This window comes from Rousettus aegyptiacus, unplaced genomic scaffold (assembly GCF_014176215.1).
Source record: "Rousettus aegyptiacus isolate mRouAeg1 unplaced genomic scaffold, mRouAeg1.p scaffold_m13_p_14, whole genome shotgun sequence".
Lineage (NCBI taxonomy): Eukaryota > Metazoa > Chordata > Mammalia > Chiroptera > Pteropodidae > Rousettus > Rousettus aegyptiacus.
In genome coordinates this window covers 41,908,544-41,927,676 of record NW_023416289.1, presented here as the reverse complement: position 1 = coordinate 41,927,676, position 19,133 = coordinate 41,908,544, and the positions used below count along the sequence as shown (strand labels likewise).

The following is a 19,133-nucleotide window of genomic DNA, read 5'->3' as shown; positions in this document are numbered from 1 at the left end:
TGTTTGACCAGACTCTATTTAGTTTATTTCTACTCTGATCTTTATTATTGCCTTCCTTCTATTTACTTTTGGCTTTGTTTGCTCTTCTTTTTCTAGTTCTTTTAAGTGTAAGTTTGATTGTTTATTTGAGCTTTTTCTTTTTTCTTGAGGTAGACCAGTATTGCTATGAATTTCCCTCTCAGTACTGCTTTCACTTTGTCCCATAGATTTTTAGTTGTTGTGTATCTTTTGATTTCTTCCCTGATCTCATTAATAACCCATTCATTGTTTGGTAGCATGTTTTTCAGCCTCCATATGTTTGTGTATTTTCCAGTTTTTTCTTCTTGTAGCTGATTTCTAGTTTCATACCATTGTAATCAGAGAAGACAGTTGGTATGATTTAAATCTTCTTAAATTTATTGAGACTTGTTTTGTGTCCTAATATGTGGTCTACCCTGGAAAATGTTCCATGTGCACTTGAGAAGAATGTATATTTTTCTGCTTTGGAGTAAAATGCTCTGAAAATATCTATTAAATCCATCTGGTCTAGTGTGTTTTATATGCCATTGTTTCTTTATTGATTTTTTGTCTGGAAGATGTGTCCATTGGTGTCAATGGGGTGTTAAAGTCTCCTACTATGAGTATATTACTGTCGATCTCTTCTTTTACAGCAGTTATTAATGGTTTTATGTAGATATTCCTATGTTGGGTGCATATATGTTTATTAGAGTTATTGATCCCTTTATCATTATGTAATACCATCTTTGTCTTTTATTAGAGCCTTTGTTTTAAAGTCTATTTTATCTGATATAAGTATCGCTACCCTAGCTTTTTTGAATTTCCATTTGCATGAAATACATATTTCCATCCCTTTACTTTCAGTATAAGTGTCATTTGATCTGAAGGGGGTCTCTTGTAGACAGCGTATGCATGGGTTTTGATTCCTTATCCATTAGGCTACCCTATGTCTTTCGATTGGAACATTTAATCCATTTACATTTAAAGTTATTACTGGAACAAAGGTACTGCCATTTTATTATTCATATTTGGTTTTTTCCTTCTTACCCCTTCTTTTTTCACAGAAGTCCTTTCAACATTTCTTGTAATACTGGCTTGCTGGGAAAGATTTTTATTTTTAAAGCTATAAATGGGTAGTTTCACCGGGTTGCTTCTGAAGCCTTAACTTACTTGTCTTTGAGAGACTCCCAAGATCATGTGTGGCTAATACTAACTTGGGTAGTTTTGTCTCCTGCGTGTTTGTCCAGGCCCTTATCGTTTCCCTCATTCTCAGGAAATCAACTCTGTAAAGCAGACATTATGTCCCAGCTGGACCCAGATGAACAGCTTTTCATGATGGAGAGAGAACCCCCCAAGAGTCAGGTCTAGGTGGGAACCTACAGCTGAGGGTTCTGGCAGGTGCTGCTCAGGTCAGCACTGTCCAGTTTGGGGTCACCCCCACATGTGCCTACTAAGCCCATGACATGAAAAGGGGGGCAGTGTTAGACCGCGTAGTATTTCTGTTTCTTAAGAATCCTGAAACCTCTGCATAATTGATCACATAATTGCTTGGATATTGTGGTTTAGTTCTATAGATGAGGATAAGGACAAATTTGCAGATCTCCTTCAACCTGTGATATGGCAATGATCTGTCCTACTGGTGATACCCCTAAATTACACTATTTAAGGAAAAATTTCTCATATTCTCACTGGCCTTGAGAATTGCTGGAGGGGCTTGTCGATTATAAAGAGCTATAGACTCCATGTTCTTATGGCTGAGCCTGAGATAAATGGTGTGTGAGTGGTGGTGGTGGGTGGTTATGCTGTCCTTCTGGTGGGAAGAGCTATGAGGGGCAAGCAAAGGAGTGGACACGTCATTCTAATGTTGAGAAGGCAGTAAGGTTAAGAAGAGAGGTTCAATCTACAACATAAAGTTTTGTTTATTAGATGTAGAAGATCTAACCATGAATCCTTGCATTTAAAATAAATATTTGTTGAATGACTCAAATTCCCTCGAGATTTCACATGTGTGCTGGGGCTCACTACACACACACACACACACACACACACACACACACACACCTCAGGGAACCTACATGGTCATGGACAGTACCAGGCAGGCATCAGGAGCAGAGCAAAGAGAGAGAATAACCCCCAAGATGTCCCTGAGGCAGTCATCTCAAAGACTGCTGTGAGGACTGAGATGGGGTTAGGGGAGGGTGGAGCCTACAAGGTGTGGGGAGGGTACCAGGGGGCTGGGTACTGCCAACCAGGGAGGAGCACTTGTCTCAACAGAGCACACATCTCTCTGCAGCAGCTGCGCATACACAGATTCCCAGGGCAAGGCTGCCAGCGCATTGCCCCAACGCCAGCCCTGCACCAGGGAGCAGAATTTGCAGTCCATGCCTCAGATGGGTGGGACAGAGCTGGACCGTAACAAATCAGAAAACTAATAATTCCAAACTCAAAAGCCTGTCCTACAGAATAAGAAAATATCCATGCATTCCCTATTAATTTCCCAAGACATACACTACCAACATCTAAATGAGCTGGAAGTCCAGTGTCTCCTGGATTCCTCCCCAATGGGGCCACTTGCAGATACAAGGGGTGGCAAACAATTGTCTCAGCATCTCTCCTTTGTTCAGCTGCTGCCACCTCCTGGAGAATGGTTGATAACCAGGACTGTGGAGCCTGAGAGCCTAGTTCCAGAGCCGATGTGAAAGGCATGCCTCCGGACTAGTGGGGTCAGGGGCAGTAATGACCATTCTGAAGACCTGGGGAGTACTGGGGAATTGGGCACTCAGAGCTGAGGAGAACTCAGCTGTAGGACTGTGTTGGGGGACACGCTGGGGGAACTCAGCTGGAAGCACTGAAAGGAGAAGTTCTTGAATGTTTGTAGGAAAAAGGCTGGATTCTTCCAAGGCAATGCTGGCCCACTGACTCAGCTTCAGCAGCTAAGTGAGCTGTGCACCTGTGTCTGCCCATCGCCTCACTGCTCCCACCCCCAGGAGTAAGACCTCCCCTCACCTCTACCTGCCCTAACTCACCTGTGCTCCTTCATTGTCCTACTCTACGTGAAGGGGCTCTGAGGACCCTTTTTTGCACTGCAGGGAGGGGAAAGGGAGGCCATGTTCTCCACAGACAGCCCAGCAATGGTGTCCTGAGAGGTGGGAGCAGGCAGGACCTCACACTCCCACCTCCTGTGTCCTGAACTAGACTTGATGGCAAAGCCATCAGGCCATGAGAGAACTGGTGCCACAGCTAATGACATACTCTCCTGATTTTTCAAAGTTCTTGAAATACTCAAGAAGACACTCTCGCATTGTGGAGGCCTAGTATGAAATATCCCATAGCAGCCTAGCCAAGGCCATGTGCACAGATCCTCTAACAGGGCCCTCAGGACCACAGGATCATGACCACTGTCCCATGTTACCACTCCTGAAGCAGGGGCATCTGGGCCCTGAGCGCCTGTCCTATGTTGCCCACTGTCCCTAGAACCATCTCCTTCTGCAATGACTTCGGCCCTATGGTGGGTCCCGGGTAACCAGGGCATGCAGCCATAAGCTCCCATGGGAGGTTCTTCTCCGGAGACCCCAATGTGTGTTCGAGAAGCTTCACTCTGAGCAAATCTAAAGTGTATTAGAGGGCTAAGTGTTCTGGCAATAAAAACACGAATTCATTTGTCTCGGGCAATGAAAAACGTCCACAGGAGCTCAAGGAAGAGCGCGAGTGCCCCCTAGTGGATTGTTCCTGCTAGGAGAGGTGCCCAAGGGGCAGGAGACAGCCATTACTGGGTGACAGTGCAAGGCTGGGCGAGGGAAATACTAGAGACATTGGGAAGAGAAAGCACACGATAACAGATCTGCAGGCGTCATGCTGTCTATGCTGTCCTTACCTTCAGCATCTAGCAATGAATGCACTCACTTCTATCATCAGGAAGAAACATCTGACTGTGAAAATTCTACCATAGGAGCTTCTCTTCATCTTCAGTATCGTAAACCATGGCATTGTCCCTTAAGTGTAAACTACCCCCGAAAGGAATTGGTCGGTACCTGGACAGGGTCTGGATCTCAGTCTCAGCGCCTGTGGCTGACAGTACCCTGCCTGCCCACAAGCCCCACCCCTTAGATGCTACCACATGCCCACCCCAGCCCTGGGCCCCTCTCTGAACCACAGGAGCCTCTGCTGCTCCCTCATTGGTGGGGAGGGGGGCTTCAGTAGGGTTCTCACCTTCCTCCTTCCACCTCCAGGCTCTGGGCAGATTCTGCTGTCAACTCTCGGCTCTGATACTTCGATGACCAACCTCTACTTCTGCCCTTCATCTGCCCCGACGTTGTGACGGCCACAGGAGTTGCCTTCTGCACGTGATTTTGAGGTGAAAGGCCTCAAAAGTTTCCTTCACCCAGCTTGAGCACAGCTCCACTTTGGTGTCCTCATCATTATCCAGAAAAACTGGGACACTTCCTTTTTGGTAGTCAGATGCTTTCCAACTCTAGGGGAATGTGTGACCCTCTACTCTGTGTGTAGGGATGACAAGTAGAAACAGACAGAGAAAGTGGCGTGACAGTTCACGGAAGATGATCCATGTGAACTCGTGAAACTTAAAATCATAGGAGTCAACTGAAATTCAACATTCCCAAGCCAAAGAATAAATTGTGGGTGGCTTTCACCATTTCCTTAATAGCTAAATTGCAAAAAGTGACATTGATAATGAAATAGAAGAATAAAACAAGCATCACAGTTGCTGATAAAACCAAGTTATTTCTTTGTCCTTCAAAGAGCATTCCAGTATATTACTGTCATTTTTACCATGAAGAAAGGGAATGCCTTGGGGCCTGCGTGTCTCCCCACCATCCTGAAGCAGCTGGCTATAATTTTTGTGATCTGAGAGAAATGATCCTTTGTCCCTTCAAATCTCAAATACAAGACTAGAAGCAGCTCCTGACCCCTCCCAAGGCCGAAAGAGCTGAGGCCTGACCTCCCCAGTTCGAAAGACTGCGGCGGTAGGGCGTGGGAGCGGGGGGTGCCTATGGGAGCCCCACTGCGCCCTGATGTCATTGTGTGCAAGGGGGCTCCCGCTCACTTGTCCCCAGCACCATGCTACAGCCATGATGCCACTTGTCACTGGAATCCTGTGCCTTGCTTGGGCCTCATTCCAGAACTTGGGGGATCTTCTGGAAGTCAAAACACTGCTCCACTAGAGACAACAGCTGGAGCGCCAGGCCAGTACGCGCCCCAGCGCCCACTGTGAACCACATCTACTGCACCCAGAATGAGTGCCGGGTGCTGCCTGGTGCCCGCAACCACCCGCCAAGATGCGGCAGGGCCAGCACTTGCCAGTCCCAGCACTCAGGGGTCCCCGACTCTTGGAGGTGCTTTCTCACCAGGTGGCCCCAATCCCAGCCCTTCTCTCTGTTGCCAGTAGGTTCAGAGCAGTGTGTGGCCCAGGGATCTCGAGATCTCTCTTCTGAGAGCAGATCTGCAGAGCGACCGCTATCCAGAGAGCACCCATACTGCAGTGCCAGGGAGACCGTGCAGAGGCCCTCAGACAATGAGAAAGGGAGCCAAGGCTGGACCAGGAGCCCTGAGAGCAGGAGGTGGAGCCAGGGTGCGACCACTGGCGATTGAGCCCATTTGAGCGTCCCTTCCTTGTGCCCAGGCGGGCCTCAGAACAGAAGATGTCACTCCCAGTTGAGAGGGATGAGTCAGAGCCTGATATCTGGCCCCTGTCTGCTGGCCACCTGCCACAAGGACAGCAGCAGCCCAGGGCCCAAATCCTCAGCTGGGTGAGCACTGGAACTCCAGGGCCTGGCACTTTACCTGAGTCTGCAGCAGAGGCCACCAGTGGGGCCCGTTTTCCACTGAGGACATTCACTGCTGGGTACTCCCCTAAAAGGCGAGGCCCTCCTGGTACCTCTGGTGACTCAAGTCCCATCTGCTTTCACCGTGCTAGGCTTTGCATCTCACTGCCATGGGTCACTGACCACCACAGGCCACCTCTGGCAGCTTCCAGTGACATGGCTTCCAAGCTCCCGGACCCTTGTCCTTCTCCTGGGGAGCCCACCAAGCAAAAGATCTTGTTTGAAATTGTGAGATCCCAATTCCCCACCATCCTGCTCCTCATTCCTGTAGATAGTCTGCTCCTCCCACATTGAATCCACTTTGAAGCCCCCCAACAACAGATTGGGGGCCCCTTGGAGTCCCAAACTTATCACAGCTGTAGCATTTCCCAACCTCACCCTTCCTGTCCCTCAACATCTCAGCCTACACATACACATGCACACATTCACACACACACATACACACACGCACACGCACTCGCACACACGCATACACGCACATCCAAAGCTCTCCCTCTGTGTGGGAGGCAGTGCCATCCCAGTTGAGATTAACTTCTAAATCTTTAACATTCATTTCCAGGTTTTGTGGCCTTCTTCTTAGGGAGTAGGTGGCTTCAGGGATGTGATCAGGTCTGTGACCCAGCCATGATCACAAGGAAAGGGTCTGGATAAAGAGGTCCCTCCCCTCATTTGCTCTTTTTCTGCTCATGGGAATTTTCTCTTAAGAAATTCACCTGAAACTCCAGGTCCCTTCTTTCCAGGGACACACAGGGAAATATAATGTCTAAATTATCCCAACTCCCATCTCTACTTCTTGGGAAAGAGGACTTGTGGTGGGGACAATATCAACAGGAAAAGATGAGCTTCACAAGAGCCCCTGTCCAGCCAGGAAAATGATGGGCTCCCCTCCTCACTCGGCCCCTGGAGCCAAGGAGCCTCAGACAGTGCCCAGCCTTCCTCTCTTTGCAAATGCATGTAGAGATGCAGGAAAACAAAAAATGGAGCCAGCTGATGTCCACACAAATATGAGCAAGGAAGGAGCAACCAGGGGCAGTGGACACATCGTGGGTGTAAGTTCTTGGCTCCTCTCCCAGGGCCCTGATTTCTCCTGCCCTCTTCAGCCTGGACTCTGGAGGAAAGACACCCATAAAACACATCAGCTCCTCAGAAAAGCTACCATCTGTATCCTTTTCACCTTCCACCACGACCTGCCTCTCACCTGCTCCTTGCCATCTCAAGTCCATATTTACTACCTCTTATAACTCTTGGTCCATCGAGACTTGCTCTCGCCTCCCTGCATCTGCCCTTACGGTCCCCACCTGTGATGTCCTCCCCCACTTTCTCCGTGAACCTGCTCCTTCTCCATCTTTACAGCCAGCCTTAATGGGGATCTTGTCACAAGGTCATCTTAACTCCTCCAGGTGGACACAATGGACCTCCTGGAACTCCCACCGCTGGCTCTCCACCTTTGTGCTGTGACGTGTCTGGGAGCAGTTACCTATGCTCACATCATGTGTCCTGTGGATCCCTGAGTTTCCGAGAGACAGGCAGGACGAGACCAGGTGTGCTTTCCTACGGCCCCTGTCACTCCTACGCAAGGGTCTGGCACAGGAAAATGGTCGTAAGTGTTCAGAGCATGAATAAAGAAAAGAAAGATGGATAAATGGGTGGATGCTACTTCTGCTGCCATGTAATTACTGTGCTGAGTGCATGAAGAAATGAACATTCATATATACTCCCAGGGGTGTATTGGTGCAAGTTTTATACAAGATGCCATGTAGGTTCTCTCTCAAGTTTTTTTGTTTTAAGATAAAATTCGCATAGCTCAAAATTCACCATTTTAACCATTTTAGCGTGTGGGGCCAAAAGAATCTAGTCCTTAGAGTTCTGCTGTGCTGAGGGATAGACAGGTGCCAGGAGTCCTGCACTGACCCAGGGACATGGAGAGGCGTGTGGTACTGTGCGTCCCCAGAGTCAGAGTTTCTGTCCTGGATACCGGGCCCTGGGAGTGAAGAAAGGGTAGTTGACTGTCCATCCTTCTCTCTCTGCTACTCTGACACAGACCTTCCCCTCCCTGCTCCTCCATGTTCCCTACAGATCCACAGCCCACCACGCAGCATTCCAGCCCCACACACCATTACACTCAGAGGCACAAACGGTATAACTTACCAAAGACAGACGCAGACTGGTATATGTTCCTGGAAATCTGAGTTTGGTGACATCACATTAATGGAGGAGGTAGGAGTTCTTGGAGCAGCAGAGGCCATGACGTGATGGCGTTAGTATGCTGTGTGACCCATGTATAGTGTCTATGGACTGATGTTGAATAAACACACATAGCAGGACACAGAGACGGCTACATTTCCCTCCGTGTCCACCAGAGGGCGGCAGAGTTCCTAGGCAGCTTGGAGCCTCATCACCTGGCTGCAGCTCACCTCAACAGCACCCATAGCCCCAGCTGGATCCAATCCTCACCAGCCTCACTCAGTCCACAGTCCCCCTTACTTCCCAAGCTCCCCACACTGGACTCTCTCAGCTCCTCCACCCAGCCCGTTGTCTGCGCAGCAAAGGCCAGCCCTCTGCCAGCAGCTCCTGAGGACCACCCTCTGCCTTAGACAGGGCAGAAGTCTCCTCATGCCCCTCGCAGTTCAGGGCCCAGGCAAAAGGACACTTTCCCAGGGGAGCTCCATTGTCTGCTACCAACAAACTAGTCCCTTCATATCCACCATTAACTAGTCACTTCTGTAATAACTTACTGGATGCCTGGTTCCCTGCTCCAAGTACAGGGATCACATCAGGCCTGTTCTCCTCGGGACCCCCTGGCACAGCCCAGTGCTGACCCGGAAGACATGTTCCAGGAGTGCTCATAACGACAGAAGGAAATCGATCAAGTGGAAACATAACACCAGACCCACTGAACACTGGAACAGCACAATGTGTGAAGGCGCAGGCGCCATCGAGGGTTCTCCCGTGGACGTGGGTCCTTGACCCCTCATGAAGTCGGGAGTGCAGGTGTGCACAGGTGGGAGGGATGAGCTTTCAGCAACTGAGACACTGACCACACTGACCATCATCTCTCGGTTGTGAGCAACTTAATTCCCCTTACGGGCTCTCCTGGCACCCACTGTCCCTCCTCTTCTCACACAAGTTCCTGACCAGGCCCTGAACCCTTGACCTCAGATCCAAGGTGATATGAGCACTGGCGAGGGCTGAGCGCCCTGTGACTGCAGAGCGAGTGAGGATGAGTGCCCCCAGCCCTGCCCACTCTGCTCTGTCCTGCATCGCCTGCTCCTGGGCCTCTGACAGCTGGGTCCTGTGGGGAACCGCATGCAGCTCCCCACTCCCCGCCTGGTACCACCCATGGGGAAAGGCAGGGTGACCATGGGAAAGTCAACTGAGCAGAGGATAGTGGGCCCTCCTAGAACAGTCAGGGAACAAATAGCCAACACTTGGGGCCACAGCTCAGCCTGTCAGACCCGAGGGGGCAAGAGTGGGACTGAGGCTTGCCCCTGATGACCACGTGGTCCACAGCCCCAACTAACCAACCACCACAGGCCTCTCCCCGCAGAAGACGCAGAGATCTGTACTTCACACCTCCAGGAGCTACCACTCCTTCTGGGACACCTAAGTCCTGAGCTTATCCCTGGGAGCAGGGGCCAGGCTAGAGCCCCATGGAGGTAGAAGACGGGTCCCCTCGCCAGTCATCACCCAGCTTGACCCCTTCTCACCCTCAGAGTCATCTCTGTGACCTTCTGTTGGGAGGAAATACAACCTTCCCAGAGCATTTAAGAATGAGGGGATAATCCCAGTGCCCAGCTGGGATTTTGTGTCACAAACAGAAATAATCCTTCAGGTGTGGGGACCCCTGGGCTCTCTGTGTGATGCAGACAGACCCAGGAACAGGACACAGCAGAGGCTAATGCTGGGGTGGAGGGATAGGTCATTCTCTCAGGGAACAGGCATCCCCATCAGCCTTGCCATTGAAAGTGCACCACAGGCCAGTATAATCATTGTCCACTGAGAGCTCATTAGAGGCAAACTAAAGGGTCCACCGCACACCTGCTAAGTCAGAATCTCCATTTTAACAAAATCCAAAGATTCTCTTTGGGGTGGGGGGCGACTCCACCCCCACATCACAGGGCCTGGGCCTGGCCAAGCCTTCACATTAGCTGGGCAGCTGCTCAAGTAGCATGTCTCAGGTACCACCTTGGCATTCACAAACTTCATAAAGTTTCCCCAGTGAGTCCAATGCACAGCGGGGGTGACATCACTGTGACAAAAGTTCCTGATATTAACGTTGGCTCCTGCTTTGAAGGGAAAAGCCAGAGGCAGATGAGAGAGGGCTGGGGCAGGGGGTGCTGTGCACCCAATACAGGTCTGTGGGGCATGCCCTGGACATGGACACTCCAGGCTGTGCTTGTCCAGAGAGAAAGAGAGAGAGTGTGTGTGTGTGTGTGTGTGTGTGTGTGTGTGTGTGTACACACGTGCAGAGGCCTCAGCTGTTTCCAGGGAACAGAAATATAGACGTAAGGTAAAAGGGAAAGAGGGGACAGGGGAGGCAGGAAAGGGAGGAGGGAGGGCTCTGGAGTGTCCTGATGAGAGACCCCGCCCCCAGCCCACATGACCAAGGGAAGCGCTCCTGCCCACTAAAACCTCACAGCACTGGGTGGAGGGACTTCATTTGCGACCCGTTGGGGACATCAGTGCCTATGTGTCTCTGGAGCCCAAGCTCTTCTCTCAGAGGGAGGGACGGAGCAGACAGCACACATATGGAACCCCGCTCAGAACCTGACCACAGAAGGCACCTTTCCTGGCAGAGGCACCTGCTGGCCGGTGAGAGGACAATTCCCTGGGGTGGACACAGGGCTGAGAGACAGAGACTGGCTGGGGTCTCCTGGAGAGGACATGGCTGTGAGAGGGGGCAGTGGGCTTCTGTTTGGACCTGAGGGAAGAGGAAACAAGAAAGTGTAGGATGGGAGAGGGAGCCAGCAACAGGAAAACCTCATGAGCTGGTTGTGGTTAGGGGCAGGAAAACTCAGTTAGGGTAAGTTATTTTTCACTGAGCAGTAATTTCTGAAAACTGGTGGTAATAATAACAATTTATGTTGAGGCGACACCAGGAAAAGCTTTACCAGGGGCTCTACACATTGCCCTTAACACCAGCCCCAGAAAGGGGCAGATACATGCCAGGAGGTGAAGGGCCCTGGAAACACACGTTCATTCTCCCACAGCTGTTTGCAGCCTGTTGCAGGCACTGGCGGTGCAACAAGATCAGATGAGCTCCTACCTGCATGGAGCTCACATTCCATGGGGAGGAGACAGACAAGGAAAGATGTAGATGTGATGTCAGGTACTGACAAGTGCCATGAAGGGACCAGGGCAGGGAAAGGTGAGAAAGAGAAGATGGAGGGACTATAGAGGAGGCGTCAGGGAAGGTGTCTCCCACGGACACCCCGGAGATGCAGCAGTGGTCTGAGGGCAGTGGGGGGTGAGCCGGGGAAGAGTATTTAAACAGAGGAAATACGAGGTTCGGAGGTGCTGAAGTAATGGTGGCCATGCTGCTGACTTTGACCATAGGAGATGTACACAGGAGCACGCGCATGTGTGCACACACACACACACACGCACATACACACTCTCACATTCACATACACTCCAAGTCTAAAAGGAGAAGAAACCTGCTCATTCACCAATACAAAGAGCAAATATTGATCAACTTCTCTCTTCCCTCCTAGTCTCACTCTTAACCTCCTGGTACCCGCTCACCACTGCCCAACTCACTCTTGAAATACTGCCATCCAATGCTGCCGAAGGGAAGGATGTGCTTCTCCTTGTCCACAATCTGCCTGAGGGTCTTGCAGGCTATTCCTGGTACAAAGGAGCAAGTGTGGACAGCAACCATCTAATTGAATCATATGTAATAGACAGTCAAACAAATGTCCCAGGGCCTGCATACAGTGGTCGAGAGACAATATACCCCAATGGATCCCTGCTGCTCCAGAATGTCACCCTAGAGGACACAGGATACTACACTCTACAAGCCATAAAGAAAAATTTGCTGAATGAACAAGTAACTGGACAGCTCCGTGTATACGGTGAGTGATTCCTCTCTGTCCTCTGGATGTCGAGTAGGGAGAATTCTACTTCACACACACAGGATCGGCAGCCCTGGACTCTGCCTCCGTCTCCCCTGCATTGCGTCCCACGCTGGGGGTTGAGCACTGAGTGCAGGACACACACAGTGGAGACACACTTCCTAGGATCAGAGCTCCCTTCCCGGATTCCAGCCCCTGCAGGCATTCACCGCAGGGGGAAGGACCAGTCTGATGGGAGCAGCTCAGCAGAGGGAGACCAGTCTCAGTCCAGCCCTGGGCCCCTCCCATGACCATGACCCTGAGAAAGACCCTGCAGGGCTCAGTTGCAACCTGGCCTGAGGGGACCCCTGGGATCCACACGGAGCAGCTCAGCCCAGGCAGCCCCTCCCCAGACCTCTGTCCCAGGGCTCCTGACTCCAGAGACCCCGGTGAGCCCGTGCCAGGTTGGGTTTGGCAATCTGGGCAGGGCTGAGTGGGAGCAAGGATTTTCCTAATGCCCGAGTCACATGATCATCTGAACTGGTCACCAGCCAGGACTCAGCCCAAGAGCCACATCTGGACAGGTACAGAACCTGGTCTTTCGCTTGAGACTTTAGGTGGAGAGCACAGATGGACAAGGTCCCTGGGCTATTAACCGACTGCTCTGGGGGACTTTGGAGATGCCAGAGGAAAGTCAGCATCCCTAGGGAGGGACAGAGGATTGAAAAGGCTCCTGGCACGTCCTCATCCCCCAGGGCTCAGCCCGGGGAGCCCCTCTTATGAACGCATCGATACCACATGCTGGTAACGTGGGCAGCTCCTCTATTCAAAGCTCCCATCAGGGAATGGTGAAAGATTTATGGTTAACTCACAGGTAACATGGCAAGTCTGAGACCATTTACCATTCATCCTGTTTTATTCAGTGGAGACTGAGTTACGGGGGTTACAGTCACTGAACCAGTCACACAGACCATGACTGGGCCATTCGAGTCATGTTGAGATCTTTCCGCAAACGTAGCCCTGTCCTCTCCTCCAGCCTCAGGCCATGCATGAAACCAGGAGGGGTTCACGTCCTTTCTTGTCAGGCTTCCCCAGGTCAGAGGGAGAGATTCTGGTCTGGGGAGTGAAAGGAAATGAAAAATTAATCTGTTTCTTACTCTAGAACCAAATTATCTGTAATAACAATGAGAATCAGTGCTGGGGACACCTCAGGTGGCCCATCCGCACCTCCCTGCACTGGACTCGAAATCACTGTTTCCTGAAGTGTTGGTGTCACTCCCACTGGATATAAAGGAAAGGACTTTCCCTCTCACTCCCCACTCCACACCTGCAACCAGCTCAGGGGAAAGTTAGCATGTAACACTCAAGTGTTCTGATGAAGGAGAAAGGAATTATGGGGAATGTATGAGAGAATGAATGAATGAGTAAATGATTCATAACCTCTGCAGAGATGAGCACCTGGCTGCAGAGTCCTAAGAGGTTCTTCTACCACTGAGCCCTGTCCCTCCAGGGGCTAAGACCCACGTTCCGTCCCTCTGACCACCTGCCCCTCAGCGCCCCCAGCAGCCAGTCTCATGGTGACTGTGGGGCTGCTTGGCCGTGGGAGGGTTTTCCTGGCCTCACTGGTCCTGCACTGGGGCAGCCATGGGGCCTCTGAGTCACCTGTAACCCCCACCGCTCACTGCCATGGACAGTTCTGGCTCTCTGCTCCTCCCATGTCCCTCACCTGCCTCCTCTTTCACTCTAGCCACACTGCCCTGCTCTGCTCTGCTTCCTCTACCCAGAAGCCTCCCTGGGTTCTCCCACTAAACCCTGTGGACGGGGCCACCCTCTTGGGCAAGAGGAAAGGAAACAGAAGTCAGCCAGAGCAGCAGCCCCGGGCTCCATCATGAGCCAGTGTCCCAGATCACCATGAGAACGAGCTTCCGCTGTGCCCCGTCTAGGGCTCCCTCCCTCCCCGATGCCAACAAGAGGAACAGGCCATGTCACAGGGACTGGGACCCCTTGATCTGCTCTCTACATGACTCAACCATGGAGTCCAGTGTAAAAGGGACAGGTCTCAGTCCCCAAAGGCTCTCAGGCTCACTTCCCCCCTGACTTGTGACTCACATCCTTGTCCTGGGGAGGCTCATGTTCCTCCAAGTGGCTCCCAAGAATTTCCCTCGGTGGGACTGTTGACCCTGTGCTGTATGACAAATTTGTTCACTATTTCGCACCCCTGTGCCCTTATGGTGGCAACTTTACCATGGGGGGGCTCCCCTCAGACAATAAGATCACCAGCCAATGTCCTTACACTGCCCAAATTGGATGAATTTGATCAAACTCTAGTTCTGTCTCCTGAGTTAGAGAGAAAAGAAAGAACGCATACCACATGCCCAAGTAGGGGCTGCTCCCCGCTTGCCTGACTGTCCCTAGAAACTGGTGACAAGGACCTGCTTCCTAAATCTACTAACATACATGTATCATTTCTAATTCGATATCATGCCTCCCTTTATCCAGCAGACACACCTAGACTTCCCCTCCATCACTCCTGTCCTCTTACCAGGCTCGCACTCTCTCTCTCCCCAGGGAGTCACTGCTTTCAAACCCAATGTGGCATCTTCTTTGGATCATAGTGTCACCCTGGATGGGCTGCAGAACCTGGTCTATGACCTTCAGTGCTCTCTAGAGAGAGGGTCCTCCAGAAACTGGTCTTAGCTCTTTCTGGCATTAATAATTATTTTCACGTATTCTGTCACAATTTAACTTGTATTCAGATTTCTATCTAATAAGTGCCACAAATGGCTCACAATAGTCAGATTTTCAACAAGTTCATGCTCCCCCACTTTCTGCAAGTCACTATTTTTGTATTTTTTATTGTCTATGGGTATTTCAGGAAGGATCCCCGTGGTCCTCACCTCCCTCTGCAGTGGGACAGACACATTAATGACCAAGAGCAGAGAGCGTGGTTCTGCTCCAAAGCCAGCCAGCCCCAGCCACCTCCTCGCTCTCTTATAAATCATTCCTGGACTCTGCTCTACCATCTATGGGGTCACTGTCCCTCGTCAGTCACCACTGAACACCAGGACAGACTCCTCCACCTCACGGCCCTGCAGCCTGAGAACTGAACTGTCCGCCAGACTTCCTTCTGGTCTCCCCATGTATTATTCTGCTCAAACACCCAGTTCCAGGCCAAACCACACAGTCTTCTCAAGGTTTAAGGACAGTGGGAAGGCACATCATTACTCATCGCTAGGGTAACCTGGAAAGCGAGGCTTCAGTGAAAACACACCTGGACCAGGCAGCGTAGGCCTGTGTACCTCAAAGGGACTCAGCACCCACACAGTCCAGCTGAGTACCCCAAGTTGGTCAGACAGGTGTCGAGTGGTCTCAGACTCCCAGTCCAGTGTATTTCCATGATCAAACCCTGATACCTAATGGATACTTGAGAAAGTCTGTGCCTTCTCCCAGACATAGGGCTGCTGGCCTTGGGTTCTCTCAGCGCTGAGATCCTCATTCATTTCTCATGTGATACGCAGACCTGCCTTATTCATTGAAGAACTTAGGCAAGCTGAGAGGTGAGAAATGCCAGTCTAACTCTGATTGAAGACACCTTGGGAGGAATCAAAGGTCCCACACAGGGCATTGTTCTCTCTGTTATCTTCACAGCGGCGCTACCAACACCCAATATCACAAGCAACAACTCTGACCCTGTGGAGAACAAGGATGCTGTAATGTTAACGTGTGAACCTGAGACTCAGGACACCACCTACCTGTGGTTGATCAACCATCAGAGCATCGTGGACAGTGCTCAGCTGAAGCTGTCTAAGGACAACAGGACTCTCACTTTACTCCGTGTCACAAGGAATGACACAGGACCCTATGAGTGTGTAACCTGGAACCCCGGGAGTGCCAGCCGCAGTGACCCATTCTACCTGAATGTCCTCTGTGAGTAACTTCTGTTCCTACCTGGCCCAGGCTGCCCACCCAAAGCCACACTGACAGAGGCCAGGCTACATCCATCCCTCTGAAGTCCAAGTACACAGACGCTCACCACAGGCACCCAGGCTGGCCGTGACTTCCTGTCCCAGGCAAATCTGGGCAGTCCCAGCCTTGAGCCAAGACTAGGAGGAGACAGGCCAGTCCTGACTGAGAAGCTTGGGGTCAACCACCTGTCATAGGAAACAGGTTAATGTCTCAGACTCAGGCTCAGTGAACACAGGGGGTTATGGTTGGGACTTTTTAAAATAATACTGTGACCCAGCTCAGAGGGACAGTGTGGCCCTGTAGAGACAATGAGCTTCCCCTTCTCTCTGATCACATCACATTGGCTTTGTTCTCTTTGTTCCAGATGGCCCGGAGACCCCCATCATTTCCCCCTCAAACCCCCGTTACAGTTCTGGGGCCAACCTCAGCCTCTCCTGCCACGCAGCTTCTAACCCGCCCGCACAGTATTCTTGGCTCATCAATGGGAGGCCCCAGCAGCCCACACAGGAGCTCTTTATCCCCCACATCACTGCGAATAACAGTGGATCCTATACCTGCCTCGTCCATAACTCTGTCACTGGCCTCAATAGGACCACAGTCCAAACTATCACAGTCTCTGGTAAGTGGCTCCCTGGACCACTGGCACCAGCTCAGGGTGGAGGTCTCTCTGGTTTTCAGAAGAGCACCTAGGTGTTATTTGCCATCCCGTGGCCGTGGACACAAGCAAATCACAAATTCTTCCCTTGAACCCTCTCCCGACATCTCTACAGACTCTTTCCTCCCCTCGCTCTCTGATTTCTCGTGGAAGATATGGGTCCAGCCTGGAATGTGAGGATGGGGTTCTCTCAGCCCCAGAAAGCCCCACGTGGTGGAGGAGGCTTCACAGAGGGGAAAAGCCATGGGTCCTCAAGGTCAAGTTGCTTCTTCTATCACTAACACATTCCTCTGTCACCTCTTGCCTGTTACCTACTCCACGTGCTACAAGGAAAATACAGGGCTTTGAATCAAGTTCACCTCTTTTTTTCCCCCAAACAAAAGTACGAAATCATCTCCAAGGAGGAGTGAGCAAGTCCTCTGCGCTCTGCTGTGCTCTGGGCTCACCTGGTGACTGACTCTGCTCTGAGGCCATCTGTGGTGGAACAGGGGCCTGTGTAGGAGCTGCACGGGTGGCCTGTCCTCACTTGGCAAAATTGTAACACCAGCTGACACCAGAGCCTCCCTCAACCAGGCTGTGTGGAATGGGAAAAGAGCAAGCCATGGGGCAGGCTCCTCTGAGCTGTATCCTGGCTCTGAAGTCACCAGCCCTATAACACTATGTGACACTAGCTTATATGATATACCAAAGGAGAACAGTAAATGCTGGTGCATACTTGACAAATAGCTAAATTCCTCTATGAAGTCCATTCATGGGACAAGGGAAATGCCAAAAAGTTTATAGTTTACAGAGAAGAGTAAGAGTACCAGCCTTTTGAAACTGTGACTACTTTACACTGGAGATTTCCCTCTCTGTGATATTCAGTCCACAGGCCAGGAGGGAAAGTCCTGTCAGATTGAGAAATCCTTTAGATGGGAACTTCTCCAGGTCCTAAGGTCATGGCTGGACCGTTCTCATGCTTTAATAATCATTTAACAAAAAGGAAATGCTTCCTCTTCTCTGTGTAAAGCTACCATACTAGAGAGGAGGTCTGATCATGTGAAGGTCGCAAAAGCTCTAGGAAAGTGACCCCCTCGGGCTGCATGTGACATGTAAGTGACCCCTCACCCCATTTATATTGTTACCGTTTATTTGTGGTAAAATATACAAAATATTTACCACTTTTAAGTATACAGTTCAGTGGCACTAGTACAATCACCTTAATACTTGTACAACCATCACCACTATGCCTTTTCAGAACTTTTTCATCTCACCATACTAAATCTCTGTACCCATGAAACATAACTCCCCACTCCCCACCTCATCCCCTGGTAACCACCATTCTACTTCCTCTCTCTATGAATTTGACTGTTCTAGTTGTATAAGTGGAATTGTACAATATCTGTCCTTTATTCCATTTAGCATGATGTCTTCAAGGTTCATCCTTGTTGTAGCATATATCATAATTTCACTCTTTATTGAGGCTGAATAACATTCTCTGGTATGTATAGATCACATTTTGATTATCATTCATCCAGTCATGAACTTCTGAGCTGTTTCATCCTTTTGGATATTGTGAATTATGCCACTATGTACATGGGTGTACAAATATCTGTTAAATCCCTGCTTTCAATTCTTTTGGGTATATATACACAGAAATGGAATTGTTGGATCAAATGGTAATTCTTTGTTCAGTTTTTTGATGAACTGAAATACTGTTTTCCACAGTGTCTACACCATTTTGCATTTCTTCCAGCAATGCACAGAAGTTCCAATTTCTCTACAACTTTGACGATACTTGTTGTTTTGGGGTTTTTTAAACATGTGATTGCCACCCCAATGAGTGTACGGTGGTATTCCATTGTGTTGTTGATTTGCATTTCCCTATTGATTAGCAATGTTGAGTCTCTTTTCATGTGACTATTGGCCATTTACCTATCTTCTTTGGGGAAATATCTGTTCAAGTTCTTCGCCTATTTTTCAACTGGGTTTTTTTGTTATTGAATTGTAATTCTCTATATGTTCTGGATATTAATCCCTTATCAAACATATGACTTCTAGATGTTTTCTCCCACTTTGTAGGTTATCATTTCATTCCGCTGATAGTGTCCTTTGCTGCACAAAAGTTTTTAGTTTTTGTGAAGCCCAACTTATCTATTTTTTCCTTTTGTTGCTTGTGGTTTGGGTTTCATATCCAAGAAGTCACTGCCAATGTCATGAAAAATTCACCATGTTTTTGGCTAAGAGCTTTTATAGTTTTAGCTCTTCTATTAAGGTCTTTGATCCATTTTGAGTTAATTTTTTGTATTTGGTGTTCAGTAAGGGTTCAATTTCATTCTTTTGCATGGACATCCAGTTTTCCCAACACCACTTGTTAAAAAGGTTGCCTTTTCCTCCATCGAATGCTCTTGGCACCCCTGTCAAAAATCAGGATATTTGGAGTCCCTTGAAATTTCATTTGAATTTTAGGTTGGATTTTTCTATTTCTGCAAAAAAAAAAAGTCATTGGGACTTGATAGCAATTGAATCTGTAGATTACTTTGGGTAGTACTCTCATCTTGATAGCATCAAATCTTTCAGTGATGTTTCATAATTTTCTACTGTACAAGTCTCCTTGGTTAAGTTAAGTATTGTACTCTTTTT

General features: G+C 49.7%; 1 protein-coding gene across 1 annotated transcript in view; it reads left to right on the top strand.

Annotated features, from left to right (window-relative positions):
* LOC107498577 (carcinoembryonic antigen-related cell adhesion molecule 6-like) overlaps window positions 1-19,133 on the top strand; it is a 44,897-nt gene that overhangs the window by 14,207 nt on the left and 11,557 nt on the right. Inside the window, 4 exon segments of the mRNA XM_036232375.1 lie at window positions 7,238-10,649; window positions 11,552-11,911; window positions 15,539-15,817; window positions 16,221-16,475. Of these exon segments, the coding sequence (XP_036088268.1) occupies window positions 10,412-10,649; window positions 11,552-11,911; window positions 15,539-15,817; window positions 16,221-16,475 (1,132 nt within the window). The 5' untranslated portion in view covers window positions 7,238-10,411.